At 63.5% G+C, this 18,596-nt stretch overlaps 2 protein-coding genes across 3 annotated transcripts; one reads left to right on the top strand and one right to left on the bottom strand.

Moving 5' to 3' along the window:
* Positions 1-749: 749 nt before the first annotated feature.
* ECE2 (endothelin converting enzyme 2) lies at positions 750-9,249 on the bottom strand. 2 transcript variants are annotated; one of them, XM_075099153.1, is made up of 19 exons: positions 9,173-9,249; positions 7,356-7,442; positions 6,820-6,964; positions 6,397-6,612; positions 6,173-6,297; positions 5,882-6,028; positions 5,729-5,794; positions 5,355-5,543; positions 4,794-4,936; positions 4,542-4,656; positions 4,180-4,290; positions 3,891-3,989; positions 3,724-3,801; positions 3,410-3,513; positions 3,025-3,135; positions 2,639-2,706; positions 1,793-1,983; positions 1,617-1,712; positions 750-1,494 (listed from the first exon to the last, which is right to left on the bottom strand). In XM_075099153.1, exons 1-19 carry the CDS (start codon positions 9,212-9,214, stop codon positions 1,318-1,320), a joined length of 2,310 nt encoding a protein of 769 aa, XP_074955254.1. In that variant the 5' UTR covers positions 9,215-9,249; the 3' UTR covers positions 750-1,317. The 2 variants fall into 2 exon arrangements, with proteins under 2 accessions (XP_074955254.1, XP_074955255.1); XM_075099154.1 differs by lacking the exon at positions 9,173-9,249 and having other exon boundaries at positions 6,173-6,275; positions 7,356-7,530.
* A 1,502-nt stretch (positions 9,250-10,751) lies between these two features.
* Positions 10,752-18,227, top strand: PSMD2 (proteasome 26S subunit ubiquitin receptor, non-ATPase 2). Its single transcript, XM_075099152.1, has 21 exons — positions 10,752-10,941; positions 11,723-11,779; positions 12,065-12,229; positions 12,478-12,599; positions 12,976-13,200; positions 13,304-13,462; positions 13,721-13,865; positions 14,065-14,125; positions 14,414-14,560; positions 14,761-14,867; positions 15,272-15,399; positions 15,479-15,566; positions 15,961-16,123; positions 16,218-16,319; positions 16,407-16,552; positions 16,770-16,853; positions 16,997-17,165; positions 17,263-17,357; positions 17,529-17,655; positions 17,744-17,862; positions 17,942-18,227. The coding sequence occupies exons 1-21, from the start codon at positions 10,807-10,809 to the stop codon at positions 18,122-18,124; spliced, it is 2,727 nt and encodes a 908-aa protein (XP_074955253.1). The 5' UTR covers positions 10,752-10,806; the 3' UTR covers positions 18,125-18,227.
* Positions 18,228-18,596: the final 369 nt, after the last annotated feature.

Consider the following 18,596-nt stretch of genomic DNA (forward strand, 5'->3'; position numbering starts at 1 on the left):
GCCCGGCAGAGCAGGACGCGGGGTGCTGGCTGACAGCCGGCTGAACGTGAGCCAGCAGTGCGCCCGGGTGGGCAAGAGGGCCAACAGCATCCTGGCTTGTATCAGGAATAGTGTGGCCAGTGGATGCTGGTCTCAGTCCCTTCTCCCAAGTGACAAGCGATAGGCTGAGAGGAAATGGCCTCGAGTTGCACCAGGGGAGGTTTAGATTGGATATTAGGAAAAATTTCTTTACTGAAAGCATGGTCAGGCGTTGGAACAGGCTGCCCAGAAAGGTGGTGGAGGCACCATCCCTGGAGGTGTTCAGAAAACACGTAGAGGTGGCACTTCAGGACATGGTTTAGGAGGCATGGTGATGTTGGGTGGATGGTTGGACTTTTGATGATCCTGGAGGTCTTTTCCAACCTTAATGATTCTATGAGTCTATGATTCCGTGTCCCCCAGACACCCTGCTGGGTGCCAGTGGGCAGCACAGCCCCGCTATGCCTGTGGCTGAGGGGTGACCCCACCCCCCCGCCTCTGCCTGGATGCCAGGGCTGAGGCTCAGCCCTGCAGCTGCCATTCTCCTTCCCAGCACGTCTGCTCCCCTCCCTCCGTCCCCGCAAGACACCTCATGTCCTGCTCTCCTCCCTTAGTCCCTCAGGATGTCTCATCTCCTACATGTCCCCCAGTTTTTGAGTCACCCCCGCCACCGCTCCAGGTCCCACCTCTCCCCCTGCCCCGACACCGCAAAGGACCCAGAGCCGCTGGAGTAAGTGGAAACTGCTTTTAATCGTTGAATAAATTCAGTGACAGCCACCCATAGCTGAAGGCACCAGAGTCCCTGCTGCCGCCCACTGGTCCCAGCAGAGGTGGATGGGGAAGTCAAGCCGGATCGGGATCGGGAGAGGGAAGAGCGGAGCCGGGTGCCCCCCAGCCTCCATCTCTGGCAGGTCAGGGGGCAGGAGCAGGGGGGTGCTGAGCTCTAGTGGTCTCCCTGGGACCCCTTTGACCTGCATGCCTCGGGGGGGGCATGGCGCTGGGGGGGGCTGAGCTGTGCCCATCTCTAGCACATCAGGGTTAGGGGGCAGAGCTGCATTTTGGGGGTGCTACGGCTTCTCTGCCAGCCATGCCCGGTCCCAGGCTGTGGATGTGGTCTGGTGTGGGGCCGTGTGTGCTGGGGAAGGGTGTGCAGTGTGTGCACGGGGGGGACCGCGATGGAGGGTGACCTGGGGTGTGGCCCCACTCTCTGCCTGTGAGCCAGCTCTGGCAGCCAGCGAGGGCTGGGGGCAGGGGCACAGCAGAGCAAAGTCCCCTCTGTCCCCAGCACCCTCCCCATCCCTACCACACCTCACAGTGCTTGCCGGGGTTCATGGGTGAGCCCAGGGGGCAGCCAAAATGTTCAACAAAGTCCCGGGAGTTGCTGAGGGTGCCAATGACGCGGTACTTGTCAGGACTATGGGGGTCGGTCACCAGACCTTCGTGGGAGCTCTCGGGCGTCCGGACAGAACACCACACCTGCCGGAGTGGGAGCAGCCTCAGGGTTGGGAGGCAGAGCCCCCAGGGTGAGATAGGAGGCTGTGGAGTGGCTCTGAGGGGCCATGGAGGGATGGGGAACTCACCATCCCCATCCACCCTACCTGCGCAAAGCCCACAAAGAAGAGCTGGTGGTTGGTGAGCTCCAGGGCTGGCAGGCGCTTCTCCTCTCCATTCTTCTGCAGCCAGGACTTGTATGCCTGTGGGAGAGGCACCCTGAAGCCTTGGTGAGGGACAGACAGGCACGGGGGTCTGCATCCCCTCAGGACAGTGCACTCACATTGTAGGCTGCCTTGAGCCCACCATTGTCAGCAATGTTTTCGCCCAGTGTCTGCCGGCCGTTGACCTTCTCACGGTGGACAGTGTAGCGGCCATACTGCTCTGTCATGCATGCTGTCCGGTTCTTGAAGGCCTCCAGGGAGGAGTTTTGCCACCATGGCCGCAGGTTTCCCTCCTTGTCATACTCCCGTCCTGTGGGACCAAGCCGTGGGGCTGGTTGGGACCGGGGGATGCTGGACCCTTGTAAAGCCCCCATTGCAGGGGGTCCCGAAGCAGAGTGGGGTGTGGTGAGGACAGCCCCAGGGGACACCGGGGGACCTGGTGCCTTGGGCCCATGCCCAGGAAAAATAATGTCCCCCTGCCCCTGCTCTGGGCGTGCTCCAGCTGGGGCTCAGCCATGTGCTTGGGTCCCCAGCCATCCCCCAGTGCATCCCCAATTTCCCAAGCCAGATTTGTCACGCCAGATTCCCCCATTGACCCCATCTCAGCTCCAGGGCTGCGGTGAAGGCACAAAGCAGAGTGGATGCAAGAGGGACCCGTCCCGTGCCCCACAGGAAGGAGGATGGGGGGGGCTGGGGCTACAGACACTGTGTCCTCACCAAGCAGATGGAGCGAAAGCTGCACAGAGAAGCCGGGGGGAGGTATCAGCAGGTGCCACCTGGGGAGATAGGACCATAGAAGGGGGAGGTAGCCAGGGGGGCACAAGCACACATGATGCAATGGATGGCAAAGCGGGATCCCCGTTTGCCCACGGCACCCCCTCCCCACGCCGATGGCAGGGGGTGGGGGGGGTGGGGGGGCAGGAAGGTGACAGGGGTCAGGGCTGGCCCTGCCTGTGGGCTCTCACCTTGGTCATCGAACGCATGCGTCAACTCATGCCCCATCACCACACCGATGCCGCCAAAATTAAGGGCTCTGTGGGGCCGCAGGAGAGAGCCAGGTAAGTGCTGGGGGGTGATGCTGTCACAGCCTGCCCCCCCAGGCACCCCCTCTGCAGCCGGGGCACTCCATCTGTGTCCAGGGCACCCAGCTGGCAATGAGTCTTGCTGGGGACACTGGTGGCCCCATGGGGACTTTGCAGGCTGTCTTGGCTGCAGGATGTAAAGCCTTGAGGGACCCTCAAGTCCCCCACGGCTTTGCTTTGTGACTGTGGGGGCTCTGTGGACAGCTGGCCCTGATCCAGCCTGTGCCCCCACCCCCAGGAGATGCCCCCCATCCCCATGCCAGGCTCACTTGGGGTGGTTGTGAGCGTAGAAGGGAGCCTGCAGGATGCCAGCGGGGAAGACAATCCCGTTCTTGGTAGGCAGGTAGTAGGCATTGACGGTCTGCGGGGTCATGCTCCACCTGGGGCAGGAAGGTGGGACAGGGGACAGGCAGGGATGTGTCCCTTCTCCCCCGCCCCAGCCTGGCATCCTCCTGTGCCATCTCCCACCATAGGTCCCCTGTGCTGCCCTGCCCAGGGCTGGCACCGCCACCCCCCACCCCGGGACCAGGGGACCCTGTCCCACAGACAAGCCAGAGCCACCATGGGTGACCTACAATGCTGTCCCATCCCATGGGGTGAACCCCACAGTGAACCAGTGCCACATCCTCTGCCCCCCAGGGCCTTCCCCCTTACTGGTCACGGTTGGGGGGTTTCCGGAGCTGGTCAGCCATCACTTTGGCAGAGAAGTTGTAGAAGTTGAGCATATTCTGGAAGAAGGAGTCCTCTGAGACCTCGTACTGGTAAGGAAGAGGAGAGATGAGGAAGGGTCCACTGGGGGTTTTTCCTTCCCACCCTGTCTGGGATGCACTTGGTACTGGGGTGGCTCCACCTAATGCCCTGTCCCAAAAGGGTCCCCCAAATAGGGACATCGCCCTACCATGGGGCCCCCCAGGGCTTGGTGTGAGCAGGGACCAGACCCCCTCCCTGCAAACCAGGTGCCCCCATACCCCATCATAGACGTCATCCAGCTCCTTGTTGTCCAGGATGAAGTCAGGGAAGCCAATCATGTCATAGATGGCGTCCGCCTGCATGGGAGAGGCCCAGGCAGTGAGATGGGGTGAGAGTGCTTCCTGGAAGTGGGGGGACTACCACCCCCTGTCTTCCCTGGAGTCACCTTTTCCTTTGCAGCCTGCCTGGTCTTCTCATCCATCCAGTCCAGCTGGTCCAGGGACACCTCGAAGGCTGCCCGGATCTCACTGATCATCTCCTCAGCCTGGGGAGGTGAGGGGATGAAAAGCCCTGCCCCCCACAGTCCCTTGGGCAGGGACAGGGTGGGCAGGATGCAACCTCCCAGGGCTGGGGGTTGCATTTCTCTGCTCCCTGCATTCCAGCCCTGGGGCTTTGGGGGGAAGTGTGGGTGCTGTGGATGGTGACGGGGGGGATGGGGGCAGAAGTGTCCTCACGATGGCCTTGCTGTCCCGGTCAAAGGTGGCTTTGACGAAGAGGGAGCCCAGGGCAAAGCCCAATGTGTCATCCGTATTGGAGATGCAGGTTTGCCAGCGGGGCGTGCAGGACTGTGGGAGCAAGACAGGGGACTGTGAGACCCCCAGCCCCCTCCCCTGCTTCCCTCCCTGCCCCTGGCCTGGTTCTGTCCCCTCCCCGGGGGGAGGTGCTTAGCAGCCAAACACCCATCCCAAAAGATGGTCCCTGGGTGCTCTCTGCAGCATCCGGGGCTCAGCATTCCAAGGACATCCCAAGGGCAGAGCTGGTCCTGGCTGCTTCCAAGCTGGGGGCAGAGTGGGCTGGTCCTGGGGCCCCCCGTTACCTTCCTGGTGCCATAGAGTGTCTCCAGCAGCCTCTCCTGTGCTGTCTCAAAGCGCTGGTCCAGGCTGGAGGCTGTCTTCTGCACCAGGTTCCAGATCAGGTAGTTGTTCAGGACGCTGCAGTCAGAGAGATGCTGCAGCTCGGCATGGGCACGGTCCATGGCGGATGCCCCAGCCGCTGGCAAGCCCAAAATGTGCCCCCACCATGGGAGAAACCCCAAACGGGTCATGGTGGGGCTTCACGGGTGCCTCACCTCCTGTCGGTGCTGTTGATGAGGTCGGAGACCTGCTGGAGGTAGGTATCCCCATACACCACCACAGGCTCTGTGTCAGCCAGCTCCAGTGGGGCCAGGGCATAGGACAGGTAATCCAGCCAGTCGATGGCGGGGGCCAAGGCCTGAGGGACGCAGCACCTGGGTGCTTGGCACAGCTCTGCCCCATCCTGCCCGTCACGGGAGGATCCCCTAGGGCAGGGGCTGTGCTTCCTGGGAAGGTCCCAAGGTCCCTCAGCACCTCAAATCCCTTCTTTGCCTCAAACCCTTCCTGTGGCTCCCTGCTGCTCTCAATGCTGCAGGACAAGGAAGGGATCCCAGGACCCGCCCCCACAGGGTGGCAGCTCACCCCAAATCCTAATGACCGGGGGGATGAGCACCTCACTCCAGCACCCAGCACAAGTCCCACAACGGATGAGGCTGCCCAGGGTATCCTGGCTGGGGGGGTGGGCAGCAGCAGGCATGGACCCCTTGGTGTCCCACTAGACAACCCCACTTTGTGTTCGCAGAGGGTTTCCCCAAGTTGCTCTGGGCCATGCCCACCTGCAGCTCGGTGATGCTCATCTTATGGTAGATCTTCTCGTCATCCCGCCGCTCAGCCTGGGGCACGGTGATGTTGGCCAGCTGGGTTTCGAAGTCCAGCACCTGCTGCATCTGGAGGTGGGTGGGGTCCGGGGCACCCCCCAGCAGCGTGCCTAGCTCCACCATGTAGTCCAGATATGCTGCCAGGACCTGGTGGGACCCCAGATCCCAGCTCAGCCCTGGCTGCAGATCATTCCACCTCCCCAGGGTTCAGACCCGCCTGGGCACCATGCCTGGGCACTGAGCCACCTCGATGGGCAGGGTGCAGGTGGTGGGTACGTTGCTCTGGGTTTCCCAGGACTGCTGCCGGTAAGGTGCCCAGCGCCCAGCCTCACCCTCTCGTTGGCAGTCTTGTTCAGGTAGTAATCCCGGGATGGGAGGAAAAGCCCTGACTGGTCTACCTGGAAGGAGAGAGGGGTACCATGGGCAGCCCAGTGCCTGCTGGTGCCCCGCTGGTGCCTGACACCCCTCGGTGCCAAGGTGCCAACCTGGATGATGTTGCTGTTGGAGCTTTTGGAGTCCGCACCCACATACACTGTGAAGAAGGGGGTCGCCCGGTATGTGCCTGATACCATCTTGAGGACTTCCATGAAGCTGGTCTGATTCCAGGAACCAGTGATGTTCCACCCCCCGATCTGCTGGCAGACAGACCTGGCACCTCAAGGAGGGACAGGGTCCATCCTCAAGGGCTGCCCCCTCCCCAGTTACATGAAGAGCCAAATGGGAAGTGTGCTGGGTTGAGACCCGACAGCTCAGCTTACATATGGATGGCCACCCACCTTGTCGATAAGCTCCATGAGGGGCTGGGAGCCCAGCTCCTCTATTCTCTGCTCCTTGAGGCAGGACAGGTAATACCGCTGCGTCTTCCGCTCTGCCTCGCTGCTGGAGTTGAAGGTGGCATTCTCTGCAGGAGGCTGCAGGTCAGCCCCAGGGATGCCAGGGCTGTGCCTGCCTGCGACCAGAAGTCACCCCCTGCGTGGCTGTGACACCCCCCAGTGCCCACCTAGGAGGTGCTTCATGATGGCCTGGTTCTGGTCCCAGATGCTGTTGAAGGTGCTCCACTTGGAGCGCCCATTGGGCAGTGGGTTCCTCTTGATCCAGCCCCCACACGAGTACTGGTAGAAGTCCTGGCATGGGTCTGTCTCCATATCCAGGGCCTCCAGGATCTTGCTGGCCACCCGGACGCAGGCATCCGTCAAGCACATGCTGTGAGAGGGATCTGGCAGGGAAGGCATGCCTGGGGCTGTGCGTGTGTGCGGGGGGAAACCGAGGCACGGAGTGGGACCAAGCCCTGCCTGCACCTGGGGTGGGCAGAGCACCTGGAGCAGGAGCCTGCGGCTGACCTGTCCCTCCCCGGCCTGCCATGTCCCCCATGGGTTGGGGAATGCCACTGCCACCCCAGTGGGGCCGCAGGGCCCCTCCCTACCTCTGCGGTACTGGATGGCCAGGGTAACGACGGCGGCACCAAGCAGCAGGGCCAGGGAGACGGCGACAGCGCAGAGCACCAGCTCCAGCTGGCTGCACGAGGCCAGGCGGCTCAGCAGTGGCCCTGGCCCCTTCCGAAACCCCACCTGGGCAGGAGCAGGACCTCCCATCGCACCGTGGGGGGACTGAACCTCACCAGTCCCCCTTCCCTCCCCTACTGCACCCCGGTGCCTGGCTTGGTTGCATGACGAGGTGGGGATCAGGGCATCCCTCTGGGGGTACCCAGGGCATCATCCCCAGTGAACCGGCAGTGGGTGCTGGTGGCCCCCCCAAGCAGCAAGGAAGGGTAATGGCCCAGGCACACTCTGCTGCATTTTGGCTGCCTCTCAGCACATCCCTGGGGACAGCCAGGGCTGGCTTGACTGCTGGCCTTGCTCTTGCTGCCCACCCGGCTGCAGGCAATCTACAGCTGAGGGTGAGGAGGGGGGCGAGGGAGGATGGAGAGGGGAAGGATGGAGGGGCTAGGGCAGACCTCACCTCCACGCTGTCAGGAGAGGCGCTGCCATCCCCCACTGGCTCCGGAGCCTCGTCGTCCTGCAGCGTGGCACGCTTGTAGTCGGGCATCTGCCGAGGGAGGGAGTGGGCTGGGATGGGGGGCACGGGGATGGCTGCCCCTGCTCTTACGACGAGGGCTGGTTCCCTCTCAGTGGGTGCACAGTGGGGCCAGGGCAGCCCCTGACCCTCCCTGGTGTGCCTGGACCTCCCCCAGAGGCTGTCCACAGCCCTGGGTGGCCCTGGGGAACACGGGGAGAGCTGCTGGTGGGGGGCTTGGGGGCTCGTGCCGGAGCATCCCTCTGTGTCACCATGGCAGCCGTGGCATCAGCCCTGTCGACAGGTGCCACATCGCCACTGAGACGTGGTCCCCGTTGCCTGGCAACCATTGCCTAGTGCTGCTGCCTCGCCCCTCCTCCCCCGCCTGGAACTTTCCATGCAGATGTGCACTGGTCCAAAACATCTGGAAGCGCCTCCCGCCCCATCCTGGCCCTGGGGGTGCCCGGGGTGCAGGGCTGAGTCCGTGCAAGCAGAGCATGTGGGGGGAGAGGGGGCACTACAGGGGGTGTCAGCCAGCAGGGCAGGACCCCCTCACTCCCAGCCTTGTGGGGCAGCCCAGCAGGGGCTGCTTGCACTGACCCAGCCGTGAAGGCTGCCGAGGACTTGGCTAAGAGGGAGGTGGTGGAGCTGAGCCAGCAGCTTTGGAGGGGGGGATGAGCTGGAAGAAAAAGCTGAAGGCTTTGGTGGAAGAGAATCAGCAATGCTGCTGGTCGCGAGCCATCCTTAGGCTTCAGAGTTAATGCCCAGGTGGGTTGCGGCTCACCCTCCTATCTGTGCTGCAGCCCCGGGGCTGCCTGCAGGGCTGGTGTCAGGGCCAGGAAGGAGCTGGGAAGGGAAGGATAATGGGCAGGGGGTGAAGAAGAGCAAGTGTCCCGTGCTCAGCTCTGCCCACCGCCACATCACTGGGACAGGGAGGGGGCTTTGCCAAGGGCTGCCATGGCAGGAGGGCGCGAGGCTGGGATTGACAGTTGGCAGGAGCCCCCCGCCAGTGTGGATTCCCAGGAACTGCTGGTGTTAGGAGGGGTGGCTCAGCATCCTGCGGGAGCTTGGCCAGCCAGGCATCCCCACTGCCCCAGCTCCCCTGACATACTTCTCTCCCCTCCCAGGTGGTCCTCATCCTCCTGGGCACCAGACGGCAGCAGCACCCCCTCCCTGGCACCTCCTGGCACCCTTGAGGCTGGAGCAGGACCTGGTTCTGGGGCTCTTCCTGCCTGCTCCATGGGGCTGACACCCATGGGCACAGGGTCCCCTGCTCCCTCCAGGGGTGCTGCCTCAGGGGACACCCTACAAGCAGCATCACTACCCAGGTGGGCTTCACACGACAGTGGAGCAGGGTCTGTGGGGCTGTCTCCAAACTGCCCCAACTCCCTCTGCCCAATCCCAGGCAGGGGTTTGTGGGGTCCTTCCTCCCCCTTCTCCCCCCTTGGAGGGGGGACAGGGGCACTCCAGCCACACAGTGTCCCCAGCTCCGGACCCACGCAGCCCCCTGCATCCCCTAGACTATCGCCCCCCGGGCTCCCCCAGCCCCACATCCCTTCCTCCTGCAGAGTCCCGCAGCGCCCCAAGTCCTTCCAGCTCCTTGAGCCCTCTAGCTCCCGGGGTCTGCTCTGCCCCGGCTCCCTCCTGACCCCCGAGCCGGTGCCCCAAGTCCTCACTCCTCCTGCCCCACTTCCCGCCCGTTGCCCCCGCCCAGCCCCGCCACCAAGCCTGGCCCGGCCAGCGCCGCTGCCCCGGGCACTCACGGCGTGTCCGAGCTCCTGGAGGGCCACGTTCATCCTGGCCATCCCGGGCCGCCTGCCGCCTAGCTCCGCTCCCCGCCCGGGCCGCGCCGGGGCCCCGCCGCCGCCGCAGCGCCGCCTGCCTCCGCCGCCGCCATGGCCCGCACTGGGCGCCGCGCCGCCGCCGGGGCCGGTACCGGGACTGGGCAAGGGTGGAGCCGCGCCGGAGGGATGGAGCTGCGGGGGCCGGTACCGGCTGGGCGCGGCCCGCAGGCACAGGGTGGGGGCGGCTGGGGCCGGCGCCTCGGGGGGCGGCTGGAGCCGGGGCACCGGTGCCCAGCCCGGTCGCACCGCTCCGCTCCACCCGGCCCGGCCCCGCCGCCAAGGTGACCGCCGTGCGTGCAGGAGGAGCCCCGCACCGGCATCCCACCAGCACCCGGACGGCAGGCCGCACCCGCACCTGCACCCGCGCTGGTGACAGAGGCGCACCGACACCAGCACCCACACCGGCACGGGGAGCAGCTCCCGGGTTCACACCCGGGAGCTTGCAAAGGGCACCGGCACACTGGCACACGGACCAGCGCCGTGCTTCAGCACCTGGGGAGGCACACTGGCACTGCACGGCACAGGGTACCGGCACCGGCAGCGGGTACCGGCACCGGCAGCGGGGTGGTAACAGTGCGCGGCTGCAGTGTCACGCCCTGCTCAGGTACCTGGCATCCCAGTGCACCAGTGCACACCCAGGTGGATGCACACGACCACACTGACTGATACCCCGAGGTCACCTGCAGGCCCGAGCCACCACGCGGGGTGTGACACAGCCTCATGCACACAGGTGTGCGCAGCCACTGTCACTGCTGTGGCTGTGAGCGAGGGGAGGCCATGGTTGTACTCACGTCCTGCCTCGACACATCCCAGCCTTGTGTGATTGCCTGCCTGGGACAGGGTGTCACCGCAGGTCACCTGTTCGGTGCCCAGTGTGCTGCCAGGGGGGGCAAGCACCCAGGGAGGGTCCAACCTACCCTCTGGGGTGCAGGGCCTGCAGTGGCTGTGTGGGTGCCCGGGTGTGCACAGCAGCAGTGCCTCGAAAACCGTCGGCGGGGAGATGCCTGGCACTGTGCCTGCTGCCCGGGGGTTCCCCAGCGAGCACGGCCCAGGGTGCTGCCCAGGGCAGGGGGGACGGTACCCCCCGGGGTGGTGGAGCAAGGCAGTGCCACCCGCCTGAACGGCGGGGACGGGAGCACAGAGCAGCACATGCGTGCAGGAGGTACGTGGGTGAGCGCGGCTGAAGGTGCACGGGGGTACCCGCGGGTGTCCGTGGCGTGTCGGGGCCCCTCCGAGCTCGTCGGCCCCCGGCAACTGGTGGCGCCGGTGCCCCGTGGCAGGGCGGCGGAGCTCCGGGTCCCCGACTGCGTCCCCGGCAGCGCCGGAGCCCCGAGACGAGACGAGACGAGACGGGACGGGACGGGACGGGACGGGACAGACACCCCACCCCGCCCAGGTCCCGCCGCGACACGTGGGGCCGCCCCGCCCCTCGCCCCGCCCCCTCGCCCCGCTCCCGGCGCGCGGCGGTGCCGTCACGGCGGCGCCGAGTGGTGATTGGTGGCGGGCGCGTGCGGCGCGCCGGCGCAGAGCTGCGGGAGCACGGCGGAGCGGCCATGGAGGCGGGTGGCGGTGGCGGGCAGAGCCGGGTGCAGGGCGGCCCCGGGTCGGGCGGCGAGGAGAAGCCCCCAGCGCTCTGGGGCCGGGACCGCCGGGAGCCGCCCTCGGGGCCCGAGAAAGAGCAGGAGCTGGTGAGCGCTGCCGCGCCGCGGGCCGCAGCTGAGTCACGGCCCGGCCGGGCCCGCGTCACCGGCGGGGCGGGATGTCATCCTACGTCACGGGGCAGCCGGCATCCCTCTGGCGGCGGCTGTGGCGTCGCCGGGGCTCCACCCGGCGGGGGCGCGTGACGTTCCCGGCGCGAGGGTGCTCTCTCCGGAGCGGGGCTGTGACGTCACTGAGGCGAGGGGCTCCCTCCGGAGGGGGTGGTTGACGTCTTGGGGGTGTCCGCGTGACGCAGCCGAAGGCTCCCTGCCCTGGGGGGTATGTGCGCGTGGTTGGGTAGGGAGGGTTCTGGGGTCTGACGTCGCTGGAGAGGGGTGAGGCGAGCTCTGATGTAATCAAGGTGACCATGTGACAGTGGGGACTGTGGAGGGGTCCCATCCTGGCCCAGCATGGGGATGGCCTTGGCGCTGGTGGTCCCTACGGGCTGTGGGGGGCTGCCTTTGGGCAGAGGGGCTGCTGTTGCTGGGGGTGCCCCGCATGGGGCTGTGCTCGGCCGCGCCTCTCTTCGTGGAGGTGTTTCCGGGCAGCGCAGAGCAATGGGGGAGGTGCTTCTCACCCCTGGAGAAGGGGTGGTCTCTTCTGCGGTGTATCCCAGTAATGGGAGCAATGCCCCCCCCGGCAGCACTGGGGCAGGGCTGTATCTCTGTGTCTCAGTCCCCCTGTGGCTCAGGGTGACACCCCCACCCCAACACACCGGGTGTGTCTCTGCTGGGCACCCTTAACTCTGCTGTCTCCCGTGCGTTTTGGCAGTCTGAGGAGGACAAGCAGCTGCAGGAGGAGCTGGAGATGCTGGTGGAGCGCCTGGGGGTAAGCCTGTGCCTTGTGGAGCCAAGAGCCCTGGCCAGGGCTTGAGTCTGTGTGTCCCTTGCTTATCGTTGTTCCTTGTGCAGTGGAGATAGGGGGGTTTCACCTTGAGTGGGGCCCTTCCTTGTCCGCTGTGGTCTGTCCCCCAGCCTTGCTACCTGTCTGACATGTGCCCAAGGGACTTCTGCCTCCGTCTGCTCAGAGCCACGGCTTTGTTTAGGGAAGGCTGGCGGGATGGTGGCACAGGAACCAGCCCCCTGCTGCCTCACAGGCAGATTCCCTCTGCAGGAGAAAGATACATCCCTCTACCGCCCGGCCCTGGAGGAGCTGCGGAGGCAGATCCGCTCTTCCACCACCTCTATGACCTCCGTTCCCAAACCCCTCAAGTTTCTACGTCCGCATTACAGCAAACTGAAGGAGATCTATGAGAACATGGCTCCGGGAGAGAACAAGGTAAAGGCTCTTGGTCCCACCATCCTACATGGCTGGAGAGATTGTGCTGAGGCAGATGATCACAGAGCCCTCTGGACCCCGTGGTCTAATGTCAGCTTTTGTGACTTGTTCCAGCAGATTATAACATGCCAGGGCCATGCCTTTGCTGCCTCTGACAGCTCATGGGCGCAGGGAGGATGTTGTGTCCCTCCCTGCCCCTGCTTCCCTGTGCCTGGCCTGTGTCTGAGCCCCTGGCACTCTTTCCCCAGCGCTTTGCAGCAGACATAATTTCTGTCCTGGCCATGACCATGAGTGGGGAGCGTGAGTGCCTGAAGTACCGGCTGGTGGGCTCCCAGGAGGAGCTGGCGTCTTGGGGGCATGAGTATGTCAGGTAAGCTGGGGTGGGAGTAGGACTTGGAAAAGGACAAGAGCTCAGGGATTTCCCTGACTGCTTTGACTCTAGCCTGCATGGGAGGTGTCCCAGCTTGCTGGGCTTGTGCTCAGCTGCCCCTGTCATGTCTGCATGTGTGTCACCTCATCCTCTCTCCACAGTGATTCGGTAGCTGCAGAGATCTTGCTGCTGTGGCCTCTGTAATATCTGCTCTTAACCTAATTCCTCCTCTGGGCTTGTCCCCCATAAGCTCTTGCAGGAATGCAGAGCTCCCATAAACAATACACAGCCCTGGCTGGCTGGTAGCAGCTGCTCCCCATCCTTGGGGCTGGGTGAAGCTGTTTCCTGTGGTGGTGATGTCCCTTTGTCCCCACAGGCACCTAGCAGGGGAGGTGGCCAAGGAGTGGCAGGAGATTGATGAAGCTGACAAAGCTCAGAGGGACACGCTCCTCACCCTGGTCAAGGAGATCGTCCCCTACAACATGGCCCACAATGCAGAGCACGAGGCCTGTGACCTGCTCATGGAGATTGAGCAGATGGACATGCTGGAGAAGTACATTGATGACAACGCCTATTCCAAAGTGTGCCTCTACCTGACCAGGTGAGGGACCTCAGCAGCCTGAGGCACTGGAGGAGGCCTGGTCCCTGGTGGGCTGCAGTTGCCTGACCTGGTCATCGCCCTCATGCCTGTCTCCTTCTCAAAGCTGCGTAAGCTATGTCCCAGAGCCCGAGAACTCTGCTCTTCTGCGCTGTGCCCTGGGCATCTTCCGCAAGTTCAGCCGCTACCCTGAAGCCCTGCGCCTGGCTCTGATGCTCAATGACGTGGAGCTGGTGGAGGACATCTTCACGTCCTGCAAAGACGTGTAAGCGGAGGCTTGTTCCTCACCCTCTGGGGCCTTGTTGCATTGTGGTGGGGCGTGGTTCCCTGTCTGGGCCAGAGGTGTCTGGGGGTTTAGACTGAGACTCTTGTCCCTGAAATCAAGATGGGCAAGAGTGGGTCATCTCTGGGCTGTTCTTGTGTGCCCCTAGAGCAGGGCAGCCTGGCTCACTGTTTGGTGAGCACATGTTTGTGCTGGGCTGGCTGGGGTCTGTGCACTGTGAAACCTCTTCCCTCTGTGCAGGGTTGTCCAGAAGCAGATGGCCTTTATGCTGGGCCGCCATGGGGTCTTCCTGGAGCTGAACGAGGATGTGGAGGAGTACGAGGACCTGACCGAGATCATGTCCAATGTCCAGCTAAACAGCAACTTCCTGGCCTTGGCCAGAGAGGTGAGTGTCCTGGCTGGGAAAAGAGCCCTGGGCTGCCTCCAGTTGTGGCTGCCCTGGCTGCTGGGCTCTCTGGCAAGATGTGGGAAGAGATCCTTCATCCCTATGAGCCTGGCCAGGTACCTCCTGGAGAGCTTGGCCTCATAGCGCAGCTGCCCTCGGGTGTACTGGGAGGTAACCCCCTTCTCCCTTGTCTCTGCAGCTGGACATCATGGAGCCCAAAGTGCCGGATGATATTTACAAAACTCACCTGGAAAATAACCGTAAGGGCTCTTGTTGTGGCCTCTGTCATTCCTCCTGTGGGGAGCTCCTGGGGCTGCATGGCACTGCTGAGCCGGTGCAGTCAGCTGTGTATCCAGAGGCAGGCAGATGGCCTGCCTGTGGTCTCTACCTGGTGTGGAGCAGGCCCAGCTGCCTGCCATGGATTTGGGCTCCTCCTTCCTGCTGGTGGTGGGACAGGTCCTCATCCCCCTGTGGCGTGGGACAGCTGTGTGGTAGGGGGCTGGCAGAGCTTCTCTCACTGCCCGGCTCACCCTGATGTTGTTCCCCAGGGTTCGGGGGGAGTGGTTCCCAAGTGGACTCAGCCCGGATGAATTTGGCCTCCTCCTTTGTGAACGGCTTTGTGAATGCTGCATTTGGACAGGACAAGCTGCTGACAGATGATGGCAATAAATGGTTGTACAAGAACAAGGACCACGGTGAGGGAGCTGGCTGGGCAGGAGCTGAAGGTGCCCTTAGGCTTGGGGTTGCTACCCTGTCCCTTTTGGGGGCCCGCTGAAAAGGGGGGGCTGCAGGGCACAGCTGCTGCTGGGTGGCCCCATGCCTCTGGCCAGCACCTGCCTCAGGCAGGGCACATCAATTCAGGGCTGACGTGGGCTCTTCTCCCCTGGAACCGCAGGGATGCTGAGCGCTGCAGCCTCGCTGGGCACAATACTGCTGTGGGACGTGGACGGGGGGCTCACACAGATTGACAAGTACCTGTACTCCTCAGAGGATTACATCAAGGTCGGTGGCACTGATCCCAGCGCAGGCTCTGTGGCTGTGTGAGGCAGCCCTGCTGTGGGCTGGGTGTGCAGCTGGCATGGTGAATGGTTGACCTTGCCTTGGTCTGCTGTGGGGCTCAGCTCCTGCCCAGAGAGGAGTCAGATGCCCCATGTCCCAGGTTTCTGAGTGGCTCACAGCAAGGCAGGGAGCTCCTGGGTGTGCCTCAGGCACCTTTGGGGTCCCCTTGTCACAGAGCTACAAGCTTTGGACCGCTCAGCGGGGTCCAGAGTGGTGTTGCTCACTTGGTACTAACTTGCCCATCCTGGGGAGTGAGTGGGTGTAACGTGTGGGGTGACATTAGTCACTGGCTGGCAGGGAGCTTTGTGTGTCAGCGGCTGGTGTGTGACGGTGCTTCTGCCCTGCAGTCGGGAGCTCTCCTGGCCTGTGGCATCGTCAACTCAGGGGTGAGGAACGAGTGTGACCCTGCTCTGGCACTCCTGTCTGACTATGTCCTCCACAACAGCAACACCATGAGGATTGGAGCCATTTTTGGGTAAGGACATGGCCCCAGTCTCTCTGTGCTGTGCAGTGTGGTGCAGCTCCCCTCTGACACTCCCTTGGACTCTGTGCAGGCTGGGGCTGGCGTACGCAGGCTCCAACCGTGAGGATGTCCTGACTTTGCTGCTACCTGTGATGGGAGACTCCAAGTCCAGCATGGAGGTAGGGAGCAAGGCAGGGTTTGCCTGGGATTCCTGCTTCCCCACCCAGTCCCCAGCAGCTCCTGGGGGTACAGGCGTTGTCTTACAGCTGGTTTGGGTTCCAAGAGCAAGGCTACAAATCCCTGCTTGGTGCTGTGCTGTGACACAAAAAGACAGAAAATGCTATTTTCCCTGTTTGAGCAGCTCCTGTGATAGGATTGCAGCAGATGTGGGAGGGTAGGAAGCCATCAGGTCTCCCAGTAGCCCAAATTTTCACACCAAAGCAGGAACCAAGTGTACCCAGTGCTCTTTGAGGCTGGGCAGCTGTCAGACTGTGCAGGCCTGGCCGTGAGCTCTGGGCCAGGTTGCTCCGTGCTGTCCCTGTGTACAATGTGTCTCCTTTGCTCCTTCACCAGGTGGCTGGTGTGACGGCCCTGGCCTGTGGGATGATATCAGTAGGCTCCTGCAATGGTGATGTCACCTCAACCATCCTCCAGACCATCATGGAGAAATCTGAGACTGAGCTGAAGGACACGTATGCCCGGTGGTTGCCGCTTGGCCTGGGCTTGAACCACTTGGGTACGACTGGGCAGTGCCAGTGGTTCGTGGGTTGGGAGGTGGGGTGGGAGCATCCCTCCACTGCTGTCCTCTAACCACTGTGCCTCCTTGGTAGGGAAGGGAGAGGCGATTGAGGCCATCTTGGCAGCGCTGGAGGTGGTGTCAGAACCATTCCGCAGCTTCGCTAACACGCTGGTGGACATCTGCGCCTATGCAGGTGAGTTGGGCTGCGGGAGGTGGGGGAGGCAGGAGCGGGTACCAGGCCCTCCACCTGCTGATCCTGGCCCTTCACTCTCCTCCCCAGGCTCAGGGAATGTCCTGAAGGTGCAACAGCTCTTGCACATCTGCAGTGAGCACTTTGACTCCAAGGAGAAAGAGGAGGACAAGGACAAAAAGGAGAAGAAAGAGAAGGAGAAGAAAGAGAGCTCAGCTGACATGGGGGCTCACCAGGTGGGGAAATGTAGGCTGGAACCTATGTGTCTGGGGCAGGAAGCGGCTTTGGGGGCGTCCCTATGGCCCTTGTGGCATCAGAGCTGGAGCAAACGGGCCCCCAGCAGCATCCCCTGCTCTCCTCTCCCTGGGCTCAGCGTGGACACAAGGGGCTGTGAGAACTTGGGATTTGGGCTGGGTGCTGCCTGCGTCGTGCTCAGTGCCCATGTCCCTGCAGGGCGTGGCAGTGTTGGGAATCGCACTCATTGCTATGGGCGAGGAGATTGGTGCCGAGATGGCCCTGCGCACGTTTGGCCACCTGGTGAGTGAATGACCCTGGGGGGACAGCACAGAGCTGGGAAGGGACCTGGGAATAGACACTGGGTCTCGCCTCACATCTCTGAGACCTTGCTGTCCTTGGTAAGCTGGGTCTAACAGCCCCCACCCACCCCCAACTCCATGCAGCTGCGGTACGGGGAGCCCACCCTCCGCCGTGCTGTGCCCCTGGCCCTGGCACTTATCTCGGTCTCCAACCCCCGGCTCAACATCCTTGACACCCTCAGCAAGTTCTCCCATGATGCTGACCCTGAGGTCTCCTACAACTCCATCTTTGCCATGGGCATGGTGGGCAGTGGTAAGCCTGGGGGACAGCCCCGTTTGGGGCTCGCACCAGGGGAAGGTGGGAGACCCGAGCCACGTACCCTACTCTGCCTGCATCCTCTCTTCCCCAGGTACCAACAACGCCCGGCTGGCAGCGATGCTGCGGCAGCTTGCCCAGTACCACGCCAAGGACCCCAACAACCTCTTCATGGTGCGGTTAGCCCAGGTGCTGACCCTGCACTCGCTGCTTATGGCAGGGAAGGGGCAGGTTGGGGTCCCTGCCCTGGCTGTGGGAGGGGAGTGGTGACCTGGGGCTGCCACCCTCCGGCTGGGCAGGGCTGGGGGTCCCAGGTGTTACCCCACCACCCTCTCAAACGTGCTTTCTCTGCCACACCAGGGCCTAACCCACCTGGGGAAGGGGACACTCACCCTGTGCCCGTACCACAGCGATCGCCAGCTCATGAGCCAGGTGGCTGTGGCCGGGCTACTGACTGTCCTCGTGTCCTTCCTGGATGTGCGCAACAGTAAGTGCTGTGGGCTTGGCCACCACCTTGGCGCCCCTCTGCCCCCACGGGGTGGGCATCGTTCACCCTTGCTCCTATCTCCCCTCAGTTATCCTGGGTAAGTCCCACTACGTTCTCTACGGGCTCGTTGCCGCCATGCAGCCCCGCATGCTGGTCACCTTCGATGAGGAGCTGCGACCTTTGCCCGTGTCGGTTCGGGTGGGACAGGTATGGGGCAGCTGGAGCCGGGGATGGGGCACCAGCGTTCCTGCACGTCACCGAGATTCACCGTGCTCTTCTTTCGCAGGCTGTGGATGTGGTGGGCCAGGCGGGCAAGCCCAAAACCATCACTGGCTTCCAGACTCACACGACACCGGTGCTGCTGGCGCATGGCGAGCGGGCGGAGCTGGCCACAGAGGAGCATGTGCCCGTGACACCCATCCTCGAGGGATTCGTTATCCTACGCAAGAACCCCAACTACGACGTTTGAGCTGGCGGGAGGCTGGGGGTGGGTTGGGGGAGGGGGGAGCGGGGAGGAAACTAGTTTGTTTGTTTTTGTTACTGGGAGTCAAGGAAATAAACTGTGGAGAGTAGTGCTCTGTGCCCTCCTTGTGCTGGGGTGCGGGCTGGGCTCTGACCCCCTCAAGGGCACCTGCTTGCGGCCCCCAAGAAGCAGGGGCTGAATGCAGAGTTGTGGGGTGCTGTGCATGCCCCTGCCCCTCCCCATGCCGCACCCGTCCCTGTCCCTGCGGCATGCTAACTGCGGTGTGCCGGCAGCATGGAATGCCCCTCGCTGCTGTGCTGGCACCTGTTCCGGCCCAGTGGGGGCTCCCAGGCTTTGTGCCGCTCCAGAGCCAGAACTGGGGTTAGAAGTGGTCCTGGGGTGGGGAGAGTATTTTTAGGGAAGAGAGGAAACGCCCTGGCGCAGGGTGGCTGTGAGAGGTTGTGCCATGGGCTGTGCC

Source organism: Phalacrocorax aristotelis, chromosome 7, assembly GCF_949628215.1.
Source record: "Phalacrocorax aristotelis chromosome 7, bGulAri2.1, whole genome shotgun sequence".
NCBI lineage: Eukaryota > Metazoa > Chordata > Aves > Suliformes > Phalacrocoracidae > Phalacrocorax > Phalacrocorax aristotelis.